This window comes from Oncorhynchus masou, chromosome 14, assembly GCF_036934945.1.
Source record: "Oncorhynchus masou masou isolate Uvic2021 chromosome 14, UVic_Omas_1.1, whole genome shotgun sequence".
NCBI lineage: Eukaryota > Metazoa > Chordata > Actinopteri > Salmoniformes > Salmonidae > Oncorhynchus > Oncorhynchus masou.
This window is the reverse complement of record NC_088225.1, coordinates 28,433,470-28,451,656: the sequence shown is the minus strand read 5'-3', so window position 1 is coordinate 28,451,656 and position 18,187 is coordinate 28,433,470. Positions and strand designations below refer to the sequence as shown.

The 18,187-nt window shown below is 43.5% G+C and overlaps 2 protein-coding genes across 2 annotated transcripts in view; both read right to left on the bottom strand.

Annotated features, from left to right (window-relative positions):
- Window positions 1–3,961: 3,961 nt before the first annotated feature.
- Window positions 3,962–5,236, bottom strand: LOC135553767 (myeloid-associated differentiation marker-like protein 2). The gene has a single exon (XM_064985710.1). The coding sequence runs from the start codon at window positions 5,004–5,006 to the stop codon at window positions 4,083–4,085; it is 924 nt and encodes a 307-aa protein (XP_064841782.1). The 5' UTR covers window positions 5,007–5,236; the 3' UTR covers window positions 3,962–4,082.
- A 3,953-nt stretch (window positions 5,237–9,189) lies between these two features.
- Window positions 9,190–18,187, bottom strand: part of LOC135553854 (palmitoleoyl-protein carboxylesterase notum1a-like) — an 18,588-nt gene continuing 9,590 nt past the window's right edge. The window contains exons 4-11 of the mRNA XM_064985785.1: window positions 13,118–13,178; window positions 12,970–13,028; window positions 12,423–12,534; window positions 11,865–12,047; window positions 11,121–11,218; window positions 10,815–10,962; window positions 10,327–10,374; window positions 9,190–9,857 (exon numbers count right to left, since the gene is read on the bottom strand). Coding sequence (XP_064841857.1) covers window positions 9,551–9,857; window positions 10,327–10,374; window positions 10,815–10,962; window positions 11,121–11,218; window positions 11,865–12,047; window positions 12,423–12,534; window positions 12,970–13,028; window positions 13,118–13,178 — 1,016 coding nt within the window. The 3' untranslated portion in view covers window positions 9,190–9,550. The remainder of the gene's footprint in view (window positions 9,858–10,326; window positions 10,375–10,814; window positions 10,963–11,120; window positions 11,219–11,864; window positions 12,048–12,422; window positions 12,535–12,969; window positions 13,029–13,117; window positions 13,179–18,187) is intronic.

Below are 18,187 nucleotides of genomic sequence, written 5' to 3'. Positions count from 1 at the left end.
AAGAGCATCCATTACATAAGTATTACAGTATAAAAGCGCCGACCATTTATTTACTGCCTTATCACATCGACGTGTTAGTGATAAGATATACTATCAAGGTATTTGCTTCTCTATTTCAGGACACTAATCCTAAAAGGCAGAGAGGCCTATTATAATTCACTCATACATGAGGGAAATATAATGTTGAGATGGTGTTTTCACCATTTAAATGGTAGCCTAGTACCAGCATTGTTTTGGATGTCAGTTAAGGACAGAACAGTTTGAACAGAGCCATCATGGTTTCTTGGCCCCCATTAATCCAGTCTCCATTTAAAGGGCATTTTAGTCCAGTAAACCAGTCCATACATCACAGGCTATAATGCTATAAAAATGTAAGATCACAGATCCTCTGACAGAGCAGCATTTTGTGTCAGAAACAAAACCTAATACATCTGATTGACTAGATGCATCAGTAATGTTTATGCCTATTACTAGCTAGTCGGCAGCCCACTGTTCACGAAGGTGGAGACAAGGGGAAAGAGATGAACAGGTGCACAGACTAAACAATCTGTTCATTTTAATGACATTTTGAATATTCACAAGTTTCAGAACTTTTCTATCGGTTTAAATCACTGAGTACATTGCATGGTTGTCATTAGAATACAGTGTTCAGGGATGTTTTGCAGTGCAGACATCACATATCAAATAGTGGTAGCTGTACCTATGCAGTCAATTCCATAACCTCCCCTTACACACTCACACACTCACACATACTATATATTACCAATTTCGTATTGACAGGTGATACACATTCAGCTCATAATGAATCTACACACTGACTGAACTTGGACTAAAACAAGAGGAGCTGAAGTTGAAACATGCAGTTGGATGTTAGTATACACACCAAAAGTACTCAATGATGGAAAGCCAATTCAACACACTACACATTACATGTTTTATATATTATTGTCATTATTTAAAAAAAACATCTTAGTTAAGATTAAAAGTTTCTTGAAACACAATAAATTAAACAGACTATTTCAAGACAAAAACAACCCAGTGATGATTTACGACGTCCTTCAATACATAATGGCCGACATGTTCATAGAACAAAAGCAAAGTACAGAAATGACCATAAACCTCGTTATAATCTTGAAAATGTTTTTCAACAATGTGCATTATTAGAAGGCGACTACATTTTCATTGCTCGGTTTACTAAACCTTTTAAATAATAGCTTCTTTATGACACAGATTGTAGAGGAAAAGTTTCAGTTTAAATCAGACTGCCAGTTTATGAGGTTTACAGAGTTCTTTCGCATTTAGCACATCGCTTTTTTGCACTACGAAAATGTCGCCCAACACGTTCAAAGCTCTGAATTAAACCAATGTACTGCACCATTAGACAGAGTGCCTACAACAGTGCTGGCCCTTGTCTCAGGTTTCTCTGAGAGATTATAATACTGATACTACTGATAATAATGTTAATAAATACACTGATGTTAAGACACAACACTGATGTTAAGACATAACCCTAATCTTAAGACACAACACTAATGTTAAGATGTAACACTGATGTTAAGAAAGATAACACTGATGTTAAGACACAACACTGATGTTAAGACACAACCCTAATGTTAAGACACAACACTGATGTTAAGATGTAACACTGATGTTAAGAAAGATAACACTGATGTTAAGAAAGACACAGCACTGATGTTAAGATGTATGATGTTAAGAAAGATGATGTTAAGAAAGACACTGATGTTAAGAAAGATGTTAAGAAAGATAACACTGATGTTAAGAAAGACACAGCACTGATGTTAAGACATAACCCGAATGTTAAGACACAGCACTGATGTTAAGATGTAACACTGATGTTAAGAAAGATAACACTGATGTTAAGAAAGACACAGCACTGATGTTAAGACATAAACAAAGACACAGCACTGATGTTAAGAAAGATAACACTGATGTTAAGAAAGACACAGCACTAACACTGATGTTAAGAAAGACACAGCACTGATGTTAAGATGTAACTGATGTTATGTTAGAAAACAAAAGACATAACCCCACATAACACCAATGTGATGTAACACTGATGTTAAGATATAACCCTAATGTTAAGACAAACGCTAATGTTAAGATGTAACACTGATGTTAAGAAAGATAACACTGATGTTAAGAAAGACAACTGATGTTAAGATATAACCTCTCTAAGGTCTGATGTTAAGACACAAAGAAACTAATGTTAAGATGTAACACTGATGTTAAGAAAGACACAGCACTGATGTTAAGATGTAAACACTGATGTTAAGAAAGATAACACTGATGTTAAGAAAGACACAGCACTGATGTTAAGAAAGTTAAGACACAACACAATGTTAAGATGTAACACTGATGTTAAGACACACACTGATGTTCAAAAGGCAACACTGATGTTAAGAACAGCACTGATGTCCAGAAAGACACAGCACTGATGTTCATTGGCATGATGTTCAGAAAGACACAGCATGAGAGAAAGGCAACACTGATGTTAAGACACAGCACTGTGTTCAGAAAGACAACACTGATGTTAAGACACAGCACTGATGTTAAGACACAGCACTGGTGTTCAGAAAGACAATACTATTGTTAAGAAAGACATAACACTGAAAACGAAGTGGACCGAAGTGCCCACCGTGGTGAGCACCCCAGATATTTTTATTTTATTTTAAAATGTCACTAACAAAACAACAAACTAAAGACACAACCATGACGCTTACAGGGGCCCCAGTGACAAACAAAGTTAACTACCCACACTGAAAGGAGGGAATAAGGGCTACCTAAGGATTCCCAATCAGGACAACGATAGACAGCTGTCCCTGATTGAGAACCATACCCGGCCAAAACATAGAAATAAAGAAACATAGAAAACAAAAAATAGAATGCCCAACTGACATCATGACCTAACCAAATAAAACGAAGGTCAGGGCACAGCACTGATGTTAAGAAAGATGTAACACTGATGTTAAGAAAGGCACAGCACTGATGTTAAGAAAGACAACACTGATGTTAAGAAATACATAACACTGATGTTTAGAAAGACACAACACTGATGTTAAGAAAGACAACACTGATGTTAAGAAAGACACAACACTGATGTTAAGAAAGACAACACTGATGTTAAGAAAGACACAACACTGATGTTAAGAAAGACACAACACTGATGTTAAGAAAGACACAACACTGATGTTAAGAATGACACAACACTGATGTTAAGAAAGACAACACTGATGTTAAGAAAGACACATCAAGGCACAAGGCCATAACATCATTGAGGCGATATGTAATCTGTAGTAGGCATGGGGCATTCAGAGGCACTTGAGTGGAGATGCTGTGTGTCATTTCCAGTGTGGTCTCTGTCTGTCTCTGAAGGCCAGGGGTGCAACTCAAAAGTCTATACCCTCTATTCCTCCAGGATCCCCTCTCCACGCCTCCTCACAACGTCAGAGCGAGGCAGAAGTCCATTCAAATATCGTATCGCCTCTTGTCTTCTTCAATGCTCTCCTCCCTTACCTCGTATGCCGTGTCCAATGAGGAACCGAGGAAAAAACTTTTGAGATTCACCCCAGGAGTGAGGAGTCCCCAGGACTGGAGGGGTCCCCAGGACTGAGGAGGGTAGAGGGGTCCCCAGGACTGAGGAGGATAGAGGGGTCCCCAGGACTGAGGAGGGTAGAGGGGTCCCCAGGAGTGAAGAGTGGTCCTCAGGCATCAGCGTGGAGTGAGGAGGGTGGAGGGGTCCTCAGGCAGCAGAGTGGAGTGAGGAGGGTGGAGGGGTCCTCAGGCAGCAGAGTGGAGTGAGGAGGGTGAAGAGGCATCAGGTGGAGGGGTCCTCAGGCATCAGAGTGGAGGGTGGAGGGGTCCTCAAGCAGCGGAGTGGAGCAGGAAGGTGGAGGGGTCCTCAGGCATCAGAGTGGAGGGGTCCTCAGGCATCAGAGTGGAGGGTGGAGGGGTCCTCAAGCAGCGGAGTGGAGTGAGGAGGGTGGAGGGATCCTCAGGCAGCAGAGTGCAGGGTGAAGGGGTCCTCAAGCAGCGGAGTGGAGCGAGGAAGGTGGGAAGGGTCCTCAAGCAGCAGAGTGGGAGACAAAGCGGATCCTCTGGGAGTAGATTAGGTCGCTGAAGTACAGCACCATGTTGACATGGGTGAACACCGCCACCACCAGCTTGCTGTCCCAGGGACAGTTCTCCCAGGGACAGCCGTCGGGGCGACCCGGCGTGCCATACTTCCTGTCGAAGCTAAAGATGGGCCACACCAGGGCGGCGCTCAGGTACAGCAACGTCGCCAGGAACGTGTAGATGATCACGAAGCGGTCGAAGGGGAAACGCAGGGGCAGAGCCGAGGCTTTTCCCGACACGGTCACAGCGATCACGACCACGGTGATGGAGAAGCACAGGCTGTAGACCACCACGCAGTAATGAGTGGGGATGTGGCGGTTGTACTCGCTGCCGTTGGCCAAGGCCCCGAATATAATGCAGGCCACGAAGGCCTGGACCACCTTGAGCAGGCCTGACATAGTGGCCATGTAGCCCACCACATGGCCGGGTTTGGCCCGGGTCAGGAACACCTCAGCCGCATAGGCGAAGCAGCAGAAACTGGAGCACACGGTGACAGCGATGCGGTAGTTGCGCACCTCGCAGCCCCCGTCCGACTTGGAGCACTGAGAGCGCAGGAAGTAGACGGGGTAGACGACGGAGGCGGCGACATACATGAGTGTGGCGAGCATGGCGAACGCCACAGTGAGGTTGTCCCAGGAAATGGGCATGCAGCAGGGGAGGCGTGTCACATCCATGGTGAACACCAGCAGGGTCATGGCGAAGCAGAAGCACCACACAAACATGCAGTAGATACCATAGGCGTGGTTGTATCCAGCGCTGTGGGCCACCAGGGCTATGATGGTGCAGCCCAGGAGGAGCTGGAGCATACGGGCCGCTCCTAGAGGAGACAGCACCGCCGCCTTGTTCAGGTAGTGTCCGCCTTGGGGGTCCATGGTCACACCTCCTGTCCCCTAATTGCCAAAAGCTGTCTGGGTGTATCTTCTTCCCAATGGTGACTCCAGGCAGCCTCCTTCCCTTCAGGTTAGGTGTCGTTGCCCCCGCCTTGGGGGTCTGGGTGTCACTTACACCCCACAATGCCCCCAGGCAGCCTCTTTCCTTTGCCCCCAGGCAGCCTCCTTCCTATGCCTCCAGACAGCCCCCCTCCCTCCCTCCAAGTTGGGTGTCCTTGGCCTGACTCTCCCCCTTTCTCTCTCTGTGTGTGGGGACCTCGCCCTTTGCCTGGCTCTTTTTATAGACAGGTCTAATTACAAATCTCTCTTTATGTTTCCCTGCATGCACCTTGTAATTACTGCAGTGTGTTGGAGATCAGGTTACAGTCGGCCACAATGGTGTTCAACTTACAACGCAGTCAGAGCCTTGAGCAGTGCTGATTTCATCTTCCCTGTCAACAGTTTAGCAATTTTGGATTCTCAACATCAAATCTGGTAACTTCTTTGCTTCTCTAACGGTAATAATTTAATGTTGACCCAAGTGATCTGTCTAGTTTCTTACAGATGCTTGTATCAATAATCACATATCGAGATAAAGTCACAGATCGAGATTGACGGTGGCCAGATATAACATTACCCTTGTGTTTTAACTGAAAAGTCCAACTCAGTCACAAAGGGTCTTGTCATTCACTTCTCCTTCAGGTTATGGAAGCGCAACAAGTTCCTCGCTCCCAACACGTCACTCCAGAGATCCAGAGCCCAACAATCCATCAACAGGCTCATTCAAACGCAGTACAGTTACATGAGCATGGGGGAGTGCTCCGATAATAACCCATTATAGACCGGGGGGGGTCAGGTTGTTCTGGTTGTAGTCCTGTGTCCCATGCGGGCAGCTGTACCAGGCTTGTCAAGGTCCAATACTGATCAGCTCTGTCCTTGTAATCCTTCCACTGCCAGGACCTAAGCTCCATGGAAAAGTCCAGTCTGATCTCTGTCTCGTGTCCCTCTTTCTCCCTCTCTTCTTCTCTGTCTCTCTCTCTCACACGCTATTTCACTCTCTCCCTCCCTCCCTCTTTCTCCCTCTCTTCTTCTCTGTCTCTCTCTCACACGCTATTTCTCTCTCCCACTGCCTCTCACCCTCTCTCTCCTGATGTGTTCTCTCTCTCTCAAATACACACACACACCCTCTCTCTCCTACATGACAGTATGTGCCCCATAGGCTGCCAGGGAAAGTTATTTAAATGACTGCTCTGCCCAGCTCAGGGTTATGGGCCAGGCCGGGTCTATAAATAGGGGACTATATTCCACAGAGGAATGGGGTGGGAGCCCACATGTCCAGGTCCGCCCCCATCAGGCACCAGCGTGGAGAGTCGTGTTTCTGGGACAGAGGGAACTTACTTAGAGTCAGACTCTCTCTTTCTCATTCTCTCTCTCTCTTTTTCTGTCTCTCTCTATCATGCTCAGTCTCTCACTGGGAGACTGCCTGGCATTTATCCCCAACGTAATGACAGGGAAAAGAGCCCAAGACGGCCATTTGGGCCAGCAGTTATATACAGGTCCTAGGGATGATTATACATGAGATACTAGTAGCTACCAGCTTTGAGCTGAGTTTTGAGATTGAGTTTCATGTGACAGTCAAGGTATAGTAACTAATTGAAATTCATTTGTAAATCAAATAAAAGCCTGATAAGATGTTGAGTTTCTACATTTGAACCATTTAGCAGACACTTAGCCAGAACTATGTAAGTGCATTTAAAATAAGGTAGGTAGGGAAAGTAAAACTTCAAAATAGACACTATCTACACTATCAGTTTCTACCCTAATTCATATGTGCGTGTACTGTGTGAGTCAAGGAGTCCACTATTGGTACTGTAGATTGAGGCAGAATGGTGAAGACATCAAAAAGACAACAAGAAAAAGTTTCTTTTGAAATAATTGTAATGTGTCCTTTCTTTAAAGTCTGATACAAAGACTTGCAATCAACACAAAGAGAAAAAAAACAGCAATATATTTACAATTTACAAAGAATCACTTCTCTGTGAATATAGCACTTATAAATATGATTTACATAACAAAATAAATATGTAAATTACCAATGTAGCTTGAGTTCTCTGTTAAAAAATATGTTACAGAACAAAATGACAATGAGTAATACCTTTCCTTCTCTGGCATCTGCTGAGAGGTCCTTTAAAACATCGTTCATATGACTTAACATTGAGCATTACAGTACATACAACATTATCATTATATTAAAAAGTGATTTTCTATTACAAAATATAAAGAGAAGGAGTTACAATAGTGAACACTTAAAAATAACCTATACACTCAGACAAAAGAATCCAGTATGTGATGTTCTTCTCCATTTGAATGGAAATTGCATTGATTCTACAGTTTGTTGTTCAACAAAGCCCATCTAATGTGTAGTTCACCTTCTGATGCGGTGATATACTGTATGCATGGAAACTGTCATGGCTGACTAAAAAGGAGTATAGCTGATGATTCTGTTGAGAGGTAAAGAGGACTACATGCATTGGCACTGTGGTATAGATTAACTATTAGTGGGCCTGTGTGAGTGACCTACAGAACCTGGATTCATGCAGTTTTTGTTTCATTTTCAGATACTTTGAGTGTTTGATTGAGCCTGCGTGGAGGAGTGTTAGCTGGGAGGGTGAGTGGCTTGCACTTTTGGGACTATTTTATTGTTTCCATTGTGCCACACATGCTAAATCAAGGCCCACCAGCACTGAGACCCATCTGAGCACCACAAATCAGGGAGAGCACCGTAGAACTCTAGACTGGCACGGTGTGGAAATGAGATCCTACTTTATGGTCAATCATAGAATCAGAATTCCTCTAGAATTCCTCTAGAATTCTGTTTCTGTGTTCAATACCTTTAGGATCTGAACCATGTCTACCTGTGTCAAGGTAAGGACTGTAGTTACCGGTATAATGGACTCTTCTGTACCACAACCATCTGAATCATAATTTCTTTAGTTGGAAGCCCCGTGAGAAACCTTTGGTTGAACTTTCATGATGTTCCTCCAATTGCCAATAGGTGACACCCAATCACTACCTTTGGTGGTTGTGTCTAAGTTCTCATTGGTCCTCATACAATTCCTGCGGTTTTCAAATGAACCTGAACGTGTATTGCTCATTATATAAAGGTTCATTCCGGTCTCGCAATCTGACTGGTCAATTCCGGGTTGCAGCCGTTATGCCTTTATGATACCGCATCAAGCCATGGAGTAACAAACTGTCAGCCAGCTGGTGATTTGTTTCATGTGTTGCCTAGCATCACATTAAGAACAGTCTGATGCAGTTGTTGTTACAGTGTGCTGTGGTGATGATCAGCGGTGAGAGCTGGGTTGCTGCATTCTTCCTTTCTCATCCTGCCTCTCTCTTTCCACTCTTTTCCCAACCCTCCACTGCTTTGGAGATGAGACGGGGTAAATACTGACCCTGTTCAGGAGGGTGCAAGGGTTACAGAACGTTCAGATAGATATGTGTTGTGTAGATGTGATATCTGGCAAGTTAATATTGGGAATCGTGTCTGATCTATTCGTTCCATTTCTATCTGTAACATTCTGAACGTTTCACCTCACTGAATAATCCACAGTTATTTCCATGTTATTGTTGCATCCCAAATGGCACCCTAGTGCCACCCTAGTGCCTGGTCAAAAGTAGTGCACTATATAGGGAATAGGGTGGCATTTGGGAAGCAGTCACTGCCTCCTCCTTAGAGAAGGACTACTTGTCCAGTGCTTTCCACACCTTTAATGTGTGTATGCGCCTGTTCTTGACTTGAGGAGAAAATGCTATGGTAGAAGAGACCCACAGTTAGACAGACTTAAGCATTGTGTTTACTTCATATATTTTACATAGACTCCTTTAAAACACTTCCTTAAGTCATTGCTGCCTTTTTAACAATGACACAATTAAAAACAACCGACACAGGATAAAAGTTAAGGTAAAAAACAAAAAAACAAACAGAGCAAATAGCAACTAAACAATGAGCATCCTTAAAACTGGATTACATTCGTGATTATTCTTTTTCTTTCCCAACCAAAAGATAATTTAAGGAGAGTAGCAGAGAGGTGTGCCTTGTCTATGTGGAGTGTTTGCCCTAGTACTCCTAATAGTACTGGGTTGTGAGAGGCTCTGTCGGGTGGGTTGGGGGTGAGGGTCAGGGGTCAGACTGTAGCCCTTAGGTGTGACTGAGGTTAGGGCTGAGGTGAATGGGATGGGGACAGGGAACATGGGGAGCAGAGCTGGAGGTATCAGATGTGGGGACCAGACTTGGTGTCGAATCCTACCTTGAGATCCACACAAAACTCAAGTCTTTTGCTTAAAAGGATACTTCAAGTTAAAAATAAGCTAAAATCCCCCCACTCCCCCAAAAGTGAACTATCCCTTTAAATCAAACATTGATGTCAACCGGAGATTAAAACAAGTATTTAAAAAAAAAAAATTCTGGGATCTCAAAGTTAGGATTTGGCCCCATAGCCCCCTGGTTTAGTCTACTGTACTAAGACTTTACTCCTGTCTCCTTAGCTCCCACTGCTCAGCATCCCCAGTAGCTTGCTGGGGTCCATTCCCTGCTGCTGGGCCATCTTCTGCACGTCAAAGCCCATGTGCATGAGGAACTGGATCACGTTCATCTCCTGGCCCGTGAACTGGTCCCGGATGGTGGGGCAGGTGGGGTTGCAGTGTGGCCAGGGGCAGCTGTCAATCAAATGGACGGGGCAGCCCTTGGGCGGGGCCTTGTTGTTCCGGCTGTTGTCTTGGAGACTGCGGTCCCAGCAGTGCAGGGCTCGGGGAAGGGAGGTGCCTTTGACCTGAACGTCGATCCAGTAACTGTAACAGACCAGCCACAAGAGGGCACTGTTAGATCACGTCACAATAAACAGCTAGCTGACACAGAATTATCAATTCAATTCAATTCAAGGGGCTTTATTGGCATGGGAAACATGTGTTAACATTGCCAAAGCAAGTAAGGTAAACAATAAAAATTAACAGAGACATCACACATATCTCTCTCTAATTAGAATGGTGTTCAGTAGGGAAAAAGCAGTGAAAGGTGGAGGTACTATTTAGATTTGTCCAATAACAACACAGATTTCCATTTTTTGTTTCAAAATGTTTTTTTTGTATATGGTGTGCCCTACTGAACGCAACCCAGGTTTGAAGAAAGTTTAAAAACCAAGTGATAAATGTGTCCAATTACAACACAATTTTCATTTTCTGTTGTAAAGCCTTTATATACGATGTGCCCAACTGAACATGACCCAGGTGGAAGATGAAAGACAGAGAGATTGATACTTACTTCCTTGTGATGACTTCATGTGAGAGGCAAGCTGGAGCAAACATGGCCCTGAAAATGTATGCAAATACATGAGACTTGTTGAACACAGTTGGCAGCATAACCTTGACACACTGTCTGTCTGTCAATCTTTTGCTGTAAGAGTTACTGTAAGTTTGCTGTATGAGTAACTGTAAGTTTGCTGTAAGAGTTACTGTAAGTTTGCTGTAAGAGTTACTGTAAGTTTGCTGTAAGAGTTACTGTAAGTTTGATGTAAGAGTTACTGTAAGTTTGCTGTAAGAGTTACTGTAAGTTTGATGTAAGAGTTACTGTAAGTTTGCTGTAAGAGTTACTGTAAGTTTGTTGTAAGAGTTACTGTAAGTTTGCTGTATGAGTTACTGTAAGTTTGTTGTATGAGTTACTGTAAGTTTGTTGTAAGAGTAACTGTAAATTTGCTGTAAGAGTAACTCTAAATTTGCTGTAAGAGTAACTCTAAATTTGCAGGTGCTTACGGGACATCTTTGAGCGTGTTCCTCAGCTCGATGCCTAGGTTCTGGATGTACCGCCACTGCCCCTCCTGGACGGGCTGACCGGTCAGATGGATGTTGTCCACGGTCAGCTGGGCCTCGTCGAACAACCACTGGACCACGAACACTGGGCCTGTGTGGAGGGAGGTTGTAATGTATGCAAAAGTGAACACACACACACAAACGCATGCACAGGCTCAGGCTCCATAATGAACACACTGACACACAGAGACATACACAGATATCTGTGCAAATTCACAAATGAATTAATTAACCTTTGCTAGCACTCACTCTTTATGGAGGGGAACACTCTGTAGCCAAAGAAACAGTTCCACTCCTCCCCCAGGTGGACCTGTCTACACCTCTCTGGCACAACGCTGCCCCAGTACCTGGTGACAAGAGGTCAGTGTTCAACATCTTACAGTGTCAGTTCATATAGGACCTGAAGAATAGGCTACTAAGCATGAGTCTACATAAGAAGCCCGATCAGATCAAATCTCTAAGGCTGTATTTACACAAGCATCATGATCAGATCAGATCTCTAAGGTTGTGTTTACACAAGCATCTCAATCAGATCTCTAAGGTTGCGTTTACACAAGCATCCCGATCAGATCAAATCTCTAAGGCTGTGTTTACACAAGCATCCCAATCAGATCAGATCTCTCAGGCTGTGTTTACACAAACATCCCAATCAGATCAGATCTTTTGCCAATTATTGAGCTGTGTAAATGCAGCCTTAGACGAGGGGGTTCAATATTTTCAATCCATTTAACAATGAAGCGACACAGTACAGTACAACTAGGGCCTATAGCTTATCCTGATCAGGCCACTGGGCCATGAGAAACACTCTGGCCCGAACCACTCAGAAAGCAGTTCAGAATAGGAGTGCCGATCTAGGATCAGTCCTCCCTATCCATATGATTTTATTGAATATGATCTAAAAGTTGGAAAACTGATCATATATCAGCACCCCTAATCTGAGATTGTGAATATGGTCCCAGAGACTGCAGCTATAGTGGTGGAGTGCTCTCTTACTTGATGCCTCTCTTGATGGCCTCCGTGGGGGCACAGCTGATGGTGTCGTGACAGTCAGTAGATCGGTACTGCTTGTTGTCCAGGAACCAGCCCGAGTCAGCCAGACCCCTCACCTGGATCCCAGGGTGCCCCAACCCCTCCAGCAGCTCAGCCACAGGGTCCACGTTCAACAGGACCCCGTCCCTCCCGCACTGTGGGGTAGAGAAGAGACACACAGATAATGCACACACAGGCATAGATGCACACACACTGGCATGGACACACACACACACACAAGCATGGACACACACACACACACAAGCATGGACACACACACACACACACAAGCATGGACACACACACACACACAAGCATGGACACACACACACAAGCATGGACACACACACACACACACACACACACACAAGCATGGACACACACACACACAGGAATCGATACAAACACACACAGGTACAAACAGACACACTCACTCACTTTAATCTCTAGTGACACACAGTTCCAGTTAATTAAACATATTTACATTACGTTAACACAGACACACCCACACCAACATGGGGCCCCACCCACCTGCTGCCAGCCAGTAGTAGAACCTTGGCGTTGTCAAGCCCCTTGGTCAGCAGATCCTTCACGACCTCCTGAATGATCAGAGACCCCATGAAGGCGTAGCCACCTGCACACAGACGGCACGCAGACAGACAGTCAGTCACCAACACAATACATTGAGTGCAGAGTGACCAACACAATGCACACAACATACCTACCTATCCTATGTCTATCATGGATGACTCAATGAAATAACCAATTTCCCTCTAGGAAAATATGTTTAAGTTAATTGATTGAATGATCGATTAATATCTTGGTTGGTTGGCTGATCGGTTGCTTGTTTTATTGGTTGCTTGGTTGATTGATTAGTTGATTGGGTGATTGATTGGTTGATTATTTGATTGATGTATTGGCTGATTGGTTGATTTATTGATTGGGTGTTTGGTTGATTGTTTGATTTATTGATTGGGTGTTTGGTTGATTTATTGATTGGGTGTTTGGTTGACTGACCTCCATTAGAAAATGCAAACACACATTAGAATGGCTAATAGTCATGTCTTACTGTGGTCTGTCTTGGCTGAGGCACCACTCCACACATCACTAGAGCAGTAGGGGATGAACCTGGAGAGGAAGCACAACATCAGTGGCAGGTCTTCTTACACCTTTATAAAGATCAACTGGACACAGACACACCAAATCCTGGAACTTACACCATGTTGGCGTTCCACCAGTGAGGGTTTTCCTCTGGGAGTGGAGACAGGATCCCTGTGCCTACAGAGAGGAATGACACAGCAATAGAGAAGAGATGACATTAACCATCATGCCACTCCCAGAAACATCACCAACTTCCTCATAATCACTGCATTAATGATGGTCATGACAGCACATTGAGAGAGAGAGGCACTTCCCCTCTTACAGGATCAGGCAGACCGTCTCAATAACACTGGTCATTACTACATAGAGGACCGTCTCAATAACACTGGTCATTACTACATAGAGGACCGTCTCAATAACACTGGTCATTACTACATAGAGGACCGTCTCAATAACACTGGTCATTACTACATAGAGGACCGTCTCAATAACACTGGTCATTACTACATAGAGGACCGTATCAGTAACACTGGTCATTACTACATAGAGGACCGTCTCAATAACACTGGTCATTACTACATAGAGGACCGTCTCAATAACACTGGTCATTACTACATAGAGGACCGTCTCAATAACACTGGTCATTACTACATAGAGGACTGTCTCAATAACACTGGTCATTACTACATAGAGGACCGTCTCAATAACACTGGTCATTACTACATAGAGGACCGTCTCAATAACACTGGTCATTACTACATAGAGGACCGTCTCAATAACACTGGTCATTACTACATAGAGGACTGTCTCAATAACACTGGTCATTACTACATAGAGGACTGTCTCAGTAACACTGGTCATTACTACATAGATGCCTGTCTCAATAACACTGGTCATTACTACATAGAGGACCGTCTCAATAACACTGGTCATTACTACATAGATGACTGTCTCAATAACACTGGTCATTACTACATAGAGGACCGTCTCAATAACACTGGTCATTACTACATAGAGGACCGTCTCAATAACACTGGTCATTACTACATAGATGACTGTCTCAATAACACTGGTCATTACTACATAGAGGACCGTCTCAATAACACTGGTCATTACTACATAGAGGACCGTCTCAATAACACTGGTCATTACTACATAGAGGACCGTCTCAATAACACTGGTCATTACTACATAGAGGACCGTCTCAATAACACTGGTCATTACTACATAGAGGACTGTCTCAATAACACTGGTCATTACTACATAGATGACTGTCTCAGTAACACTGGTCATTACTACATAGATGCCTGTCTCAATAACACTGGTCATTACTACATAGACCCTGTCTCAATAACACTGGTCATTACTACATAGAGGACCGTCTCAATAACACTGATCATTACTACATAGAGGACCGTCTCAATAACACTGATCATTACTACATAGAGGACCGTCTCAATAACACTGGTCATTACTACATAGATGACTGTCTCAGTAACACTGGTCATTACTACATAGACCCTGTCTCAATAACACTGGTCATTACTACATAGAGGACCGTCTCAATAACACTGGTCATTACTACATTGACCCTGTCTCAATAACACTGGTCATTACTACATAGAGGACCGTCTCAATAACACTGGTCATTACTACATAGAGGACCGTCTCAATAACACTGGTCATTACTACATAGATGACCGTCTCAATAACACTGGTCATTACTACATAGATGCCTGTCTCAATAACACTGGTCATTACTACATAGACCCTGTCTCAATAACACTGGTCATTACTACATAGAGGACCGTCTCAATAACACTGGTCATTACTACATAGAGGACCGTCTCAATAACACTGGTCATTACTACATAGATGACTGTCTCAGTAACACTGGTCATTACTACATAGATGCCTGTCTCAATAACACTGGTCATTACTACATAGAGGACCGTCTCAATAACACTGGTCATTACTACATAGAGGACCGTCTCAATAACACTGGTCATTACTACATAGAGGACCGTCTCAATAACACTGGTCATTACTACATAGAGGACCGTCTCAATAACACTGGTCATTACTACATAGAGGACCGTCTCAATAACACTGGTCATTACTACATAGAGGACCGTCTCAATAACACTGGTCATTACTACATAGAGGACCGTCTCAATAACACTGGTCATTACTACATAGAGGACCGTCTCAATAACACTGGTCATTACTACATAGAGGACCGTCTCAGTAACACTGGTCATTACTACATAGAGGACCGTCTCAATAACACTGGTCATTACTACATAGAGGACCGTCTCAATAACACTGGTCATTACTACATAGAGGACCGTCTCAATAACACTGGTCATTACTACATAGAGGACCGTCTCAATAACACCGGTCATTACTACATAGAGGACCGTCTCAATAACACTGGTCATTACTACATAGAGGACCGTCTCAATAACACTGGTCATTACTACATAGAGGACTGTCTCAATAACACTGGTCATTACTACATAGATGACTGTCTTAGTAACACTGGTCATTACTACATAGATGCCTGTCTCAATAACACTGGTCATTACTACATAGAGGACCGTCTCAATAACTCTGGTCATTACTACATAGATGACTGTCTCAATAACACTGGTCATTACTACATAGAGGACCGTCTCAATAACACCGGTCATTACTACATAGAGGACCGTCTCAATAACACCGGTCATTACTATATAGAGGACCGTCTCAATAACACTGGTCATTACTACATAGAGGACTGTCTCAGTAACACTGGTCATTACTACATAGAGGACCGTCTCAATAACACTGGTCATTACTACATAGAGGACTGTCTCAGTAACACTGGTCATAACTACATAGAGGACCGTCTCAATAACACCGGTCATTACTACATAGAGGACCGTCTCAATAACACTGGTTATTACTGTAGAGGACTGTCTCAGTAACACTGGTCATTACTACAATAGAGGACCGTCTCAATAACACTGGTCATTACTGTATAGATGACTGTCTCAATAACACTGGTCATTACTATACTTTGTTCATTGTGTGGATACGGCCCTGGTTTGTACGTTGTTCATCGTGTGGATACGGCCCTGGTCTGTACATTGTTCATCGTGTGGATACGGCCCTGGTCTGTACATTGTTCATCGTGTGGATACGGCCCTGGTCTGTACGTTGTTCATCATGTGGATACGGCCCTGGTCTGTACATTGTTCATCGCGTGGATACGGCCCTGGTCTGTACTTTGTTCATCGCGTGGATACGGCCCTGGTCTGTACTTTGTTCATCGTGTGGATACGGCCCTGGTCTGTACTTTGTTCTATGTGTGGATACGGCCCTGGTCTGTACATTGTTCATCGTGTGGATACGGCCCTGGTCTGTACATTGTTCATCGTGTGGATACGGCCCTGGTCTGTACGTTGTTCATCGTGTGGATACGGCCCTGGTCTGTACATTGTTCATCGTGTGGATACGGCCCTGGTCTGTACTTTGTTCATCGTGTGGATACGGCCCTGGTCTGTACGTTGTTCATCGTGTGGATACGGCCCTGGTCTGTACTTTGTTCATCGTGTGGATACGGCCCTGGTCTGTACGTTGTTCATCGTGTGGATACGGCCCTGGTCTGTACTTTGTTCATCGTGTGGATACGGCCCTGGTCTGTACGTTGTTCTATGTGTGGATACGGCCCTGGTCTGTACGTTGTTCATTGTGTGGATACGGCCCTGGTCTGTACTTTGTTCTATGTGTGGATACGGCCCTGGTCTGTACTTTGTTCTATGTGTGGATACGGCCCTGGTCTGTACTTCGTTCTATGTGTGGGTGCAGAGCCAGAACAGACAGCACTACAGCCCATAGCCATTTTCGGTCTATAACATGTGGTGGTGGGGCTCTGTTGGTCGGCACATGGCACTAGCAACAAAAGAGTGCACTTACCATACAGTAGGTTGCTTTAGATAAGTGTCTGATATTTTCTGTAACATTAGGCCCAGACTAAAAATCATTTTCAAAGGAGAATCTCTATTGATATTGCCTCTTAGTCCAGAGGGGTAAACTACGAAGCAGGTTTGAGGAGTTAGAGAAGGTAACTTTGGTCAACTCTGAGTTAAACTTGGTTTAACTGGTCGTACAAATGTGGCTCACCTTTTAGCCAGGTACATTTCTATGGCACCCAATCCTTCAGAAATAACCTGCGACATGGCAGGCTAACTCACAGCTAACTTAACTCCACTGACTGAAATTTTTATAATTTGTTCTTAACATGTCAGTTAAGAACTAATTGTTATTTTCAACAGCCTAGAAACAGTAGGTTAACTACCTTGTTCAGGGGCAGAACGACAGATTTTACCTTGTCAGCTCGGGATTCAATCTTGCAACCTTTCAGTTACTAGTCCAACGCTCTAACCACTAGGCTACCCTGCCGCCCTGCCAAATGACTGAGCCACGAGTTGAGGACTGATTAAATCAGATTCCCTCCCTCTCGCAAAGGTTGCGTCATCATCCACTTCATTTGAGGAAGACAACTGATGAAATATTTTATTAATCAAATGTTTTTTTGGTTTTAAAAATGTTTAATTTGAAAATATATCACATTACACATTTAGTAATGACAAAATCCATTTTAAACTTCACGCACAGTAACACTTTTGTATGACTTAATACAATTGTTTTATTGATAGGAGTGGGGAACAAGGAGCTTGTGCATTGAGAAGCACACCAAAGACGACATTAACGATACGCAATAACATAAAGACGACATTAACGATACGCAATAACATGAAGACGACATTAACATACGCAATAACATCAAGACGACATTAACGATACGCAAAAGAAGACATAAAGACACATTAACGATACGCAATAACATAAAGACGACATTAACGATACGCAATAACATAAAGACGACATTAACGATAATACGCAATAACATAAAGACGACATTAACGATACGCAATAACATAAAGACGACATTAACGATACGCACAACATAAAGACGACATTAACGATACGATAAAGAGCATAAAGACATAAAGACATTAACGATACGCATTAACGATAACATAAAGACGACATTAACGATACGCAATAACATAATTAACGACGCAATAACACAAAGACGACATTAACGATACGCAATAACATAAAGACGACATTAACGA

Coding starts and splice junctions, on each gene's coding strand:
- LOC135553767 (XM_064985710.1), bottom strand. CDS start 5,006: ATGGACCCCCAAGGCGGACACTACCTGAACAAGGCGGCGGTGCTGTCT.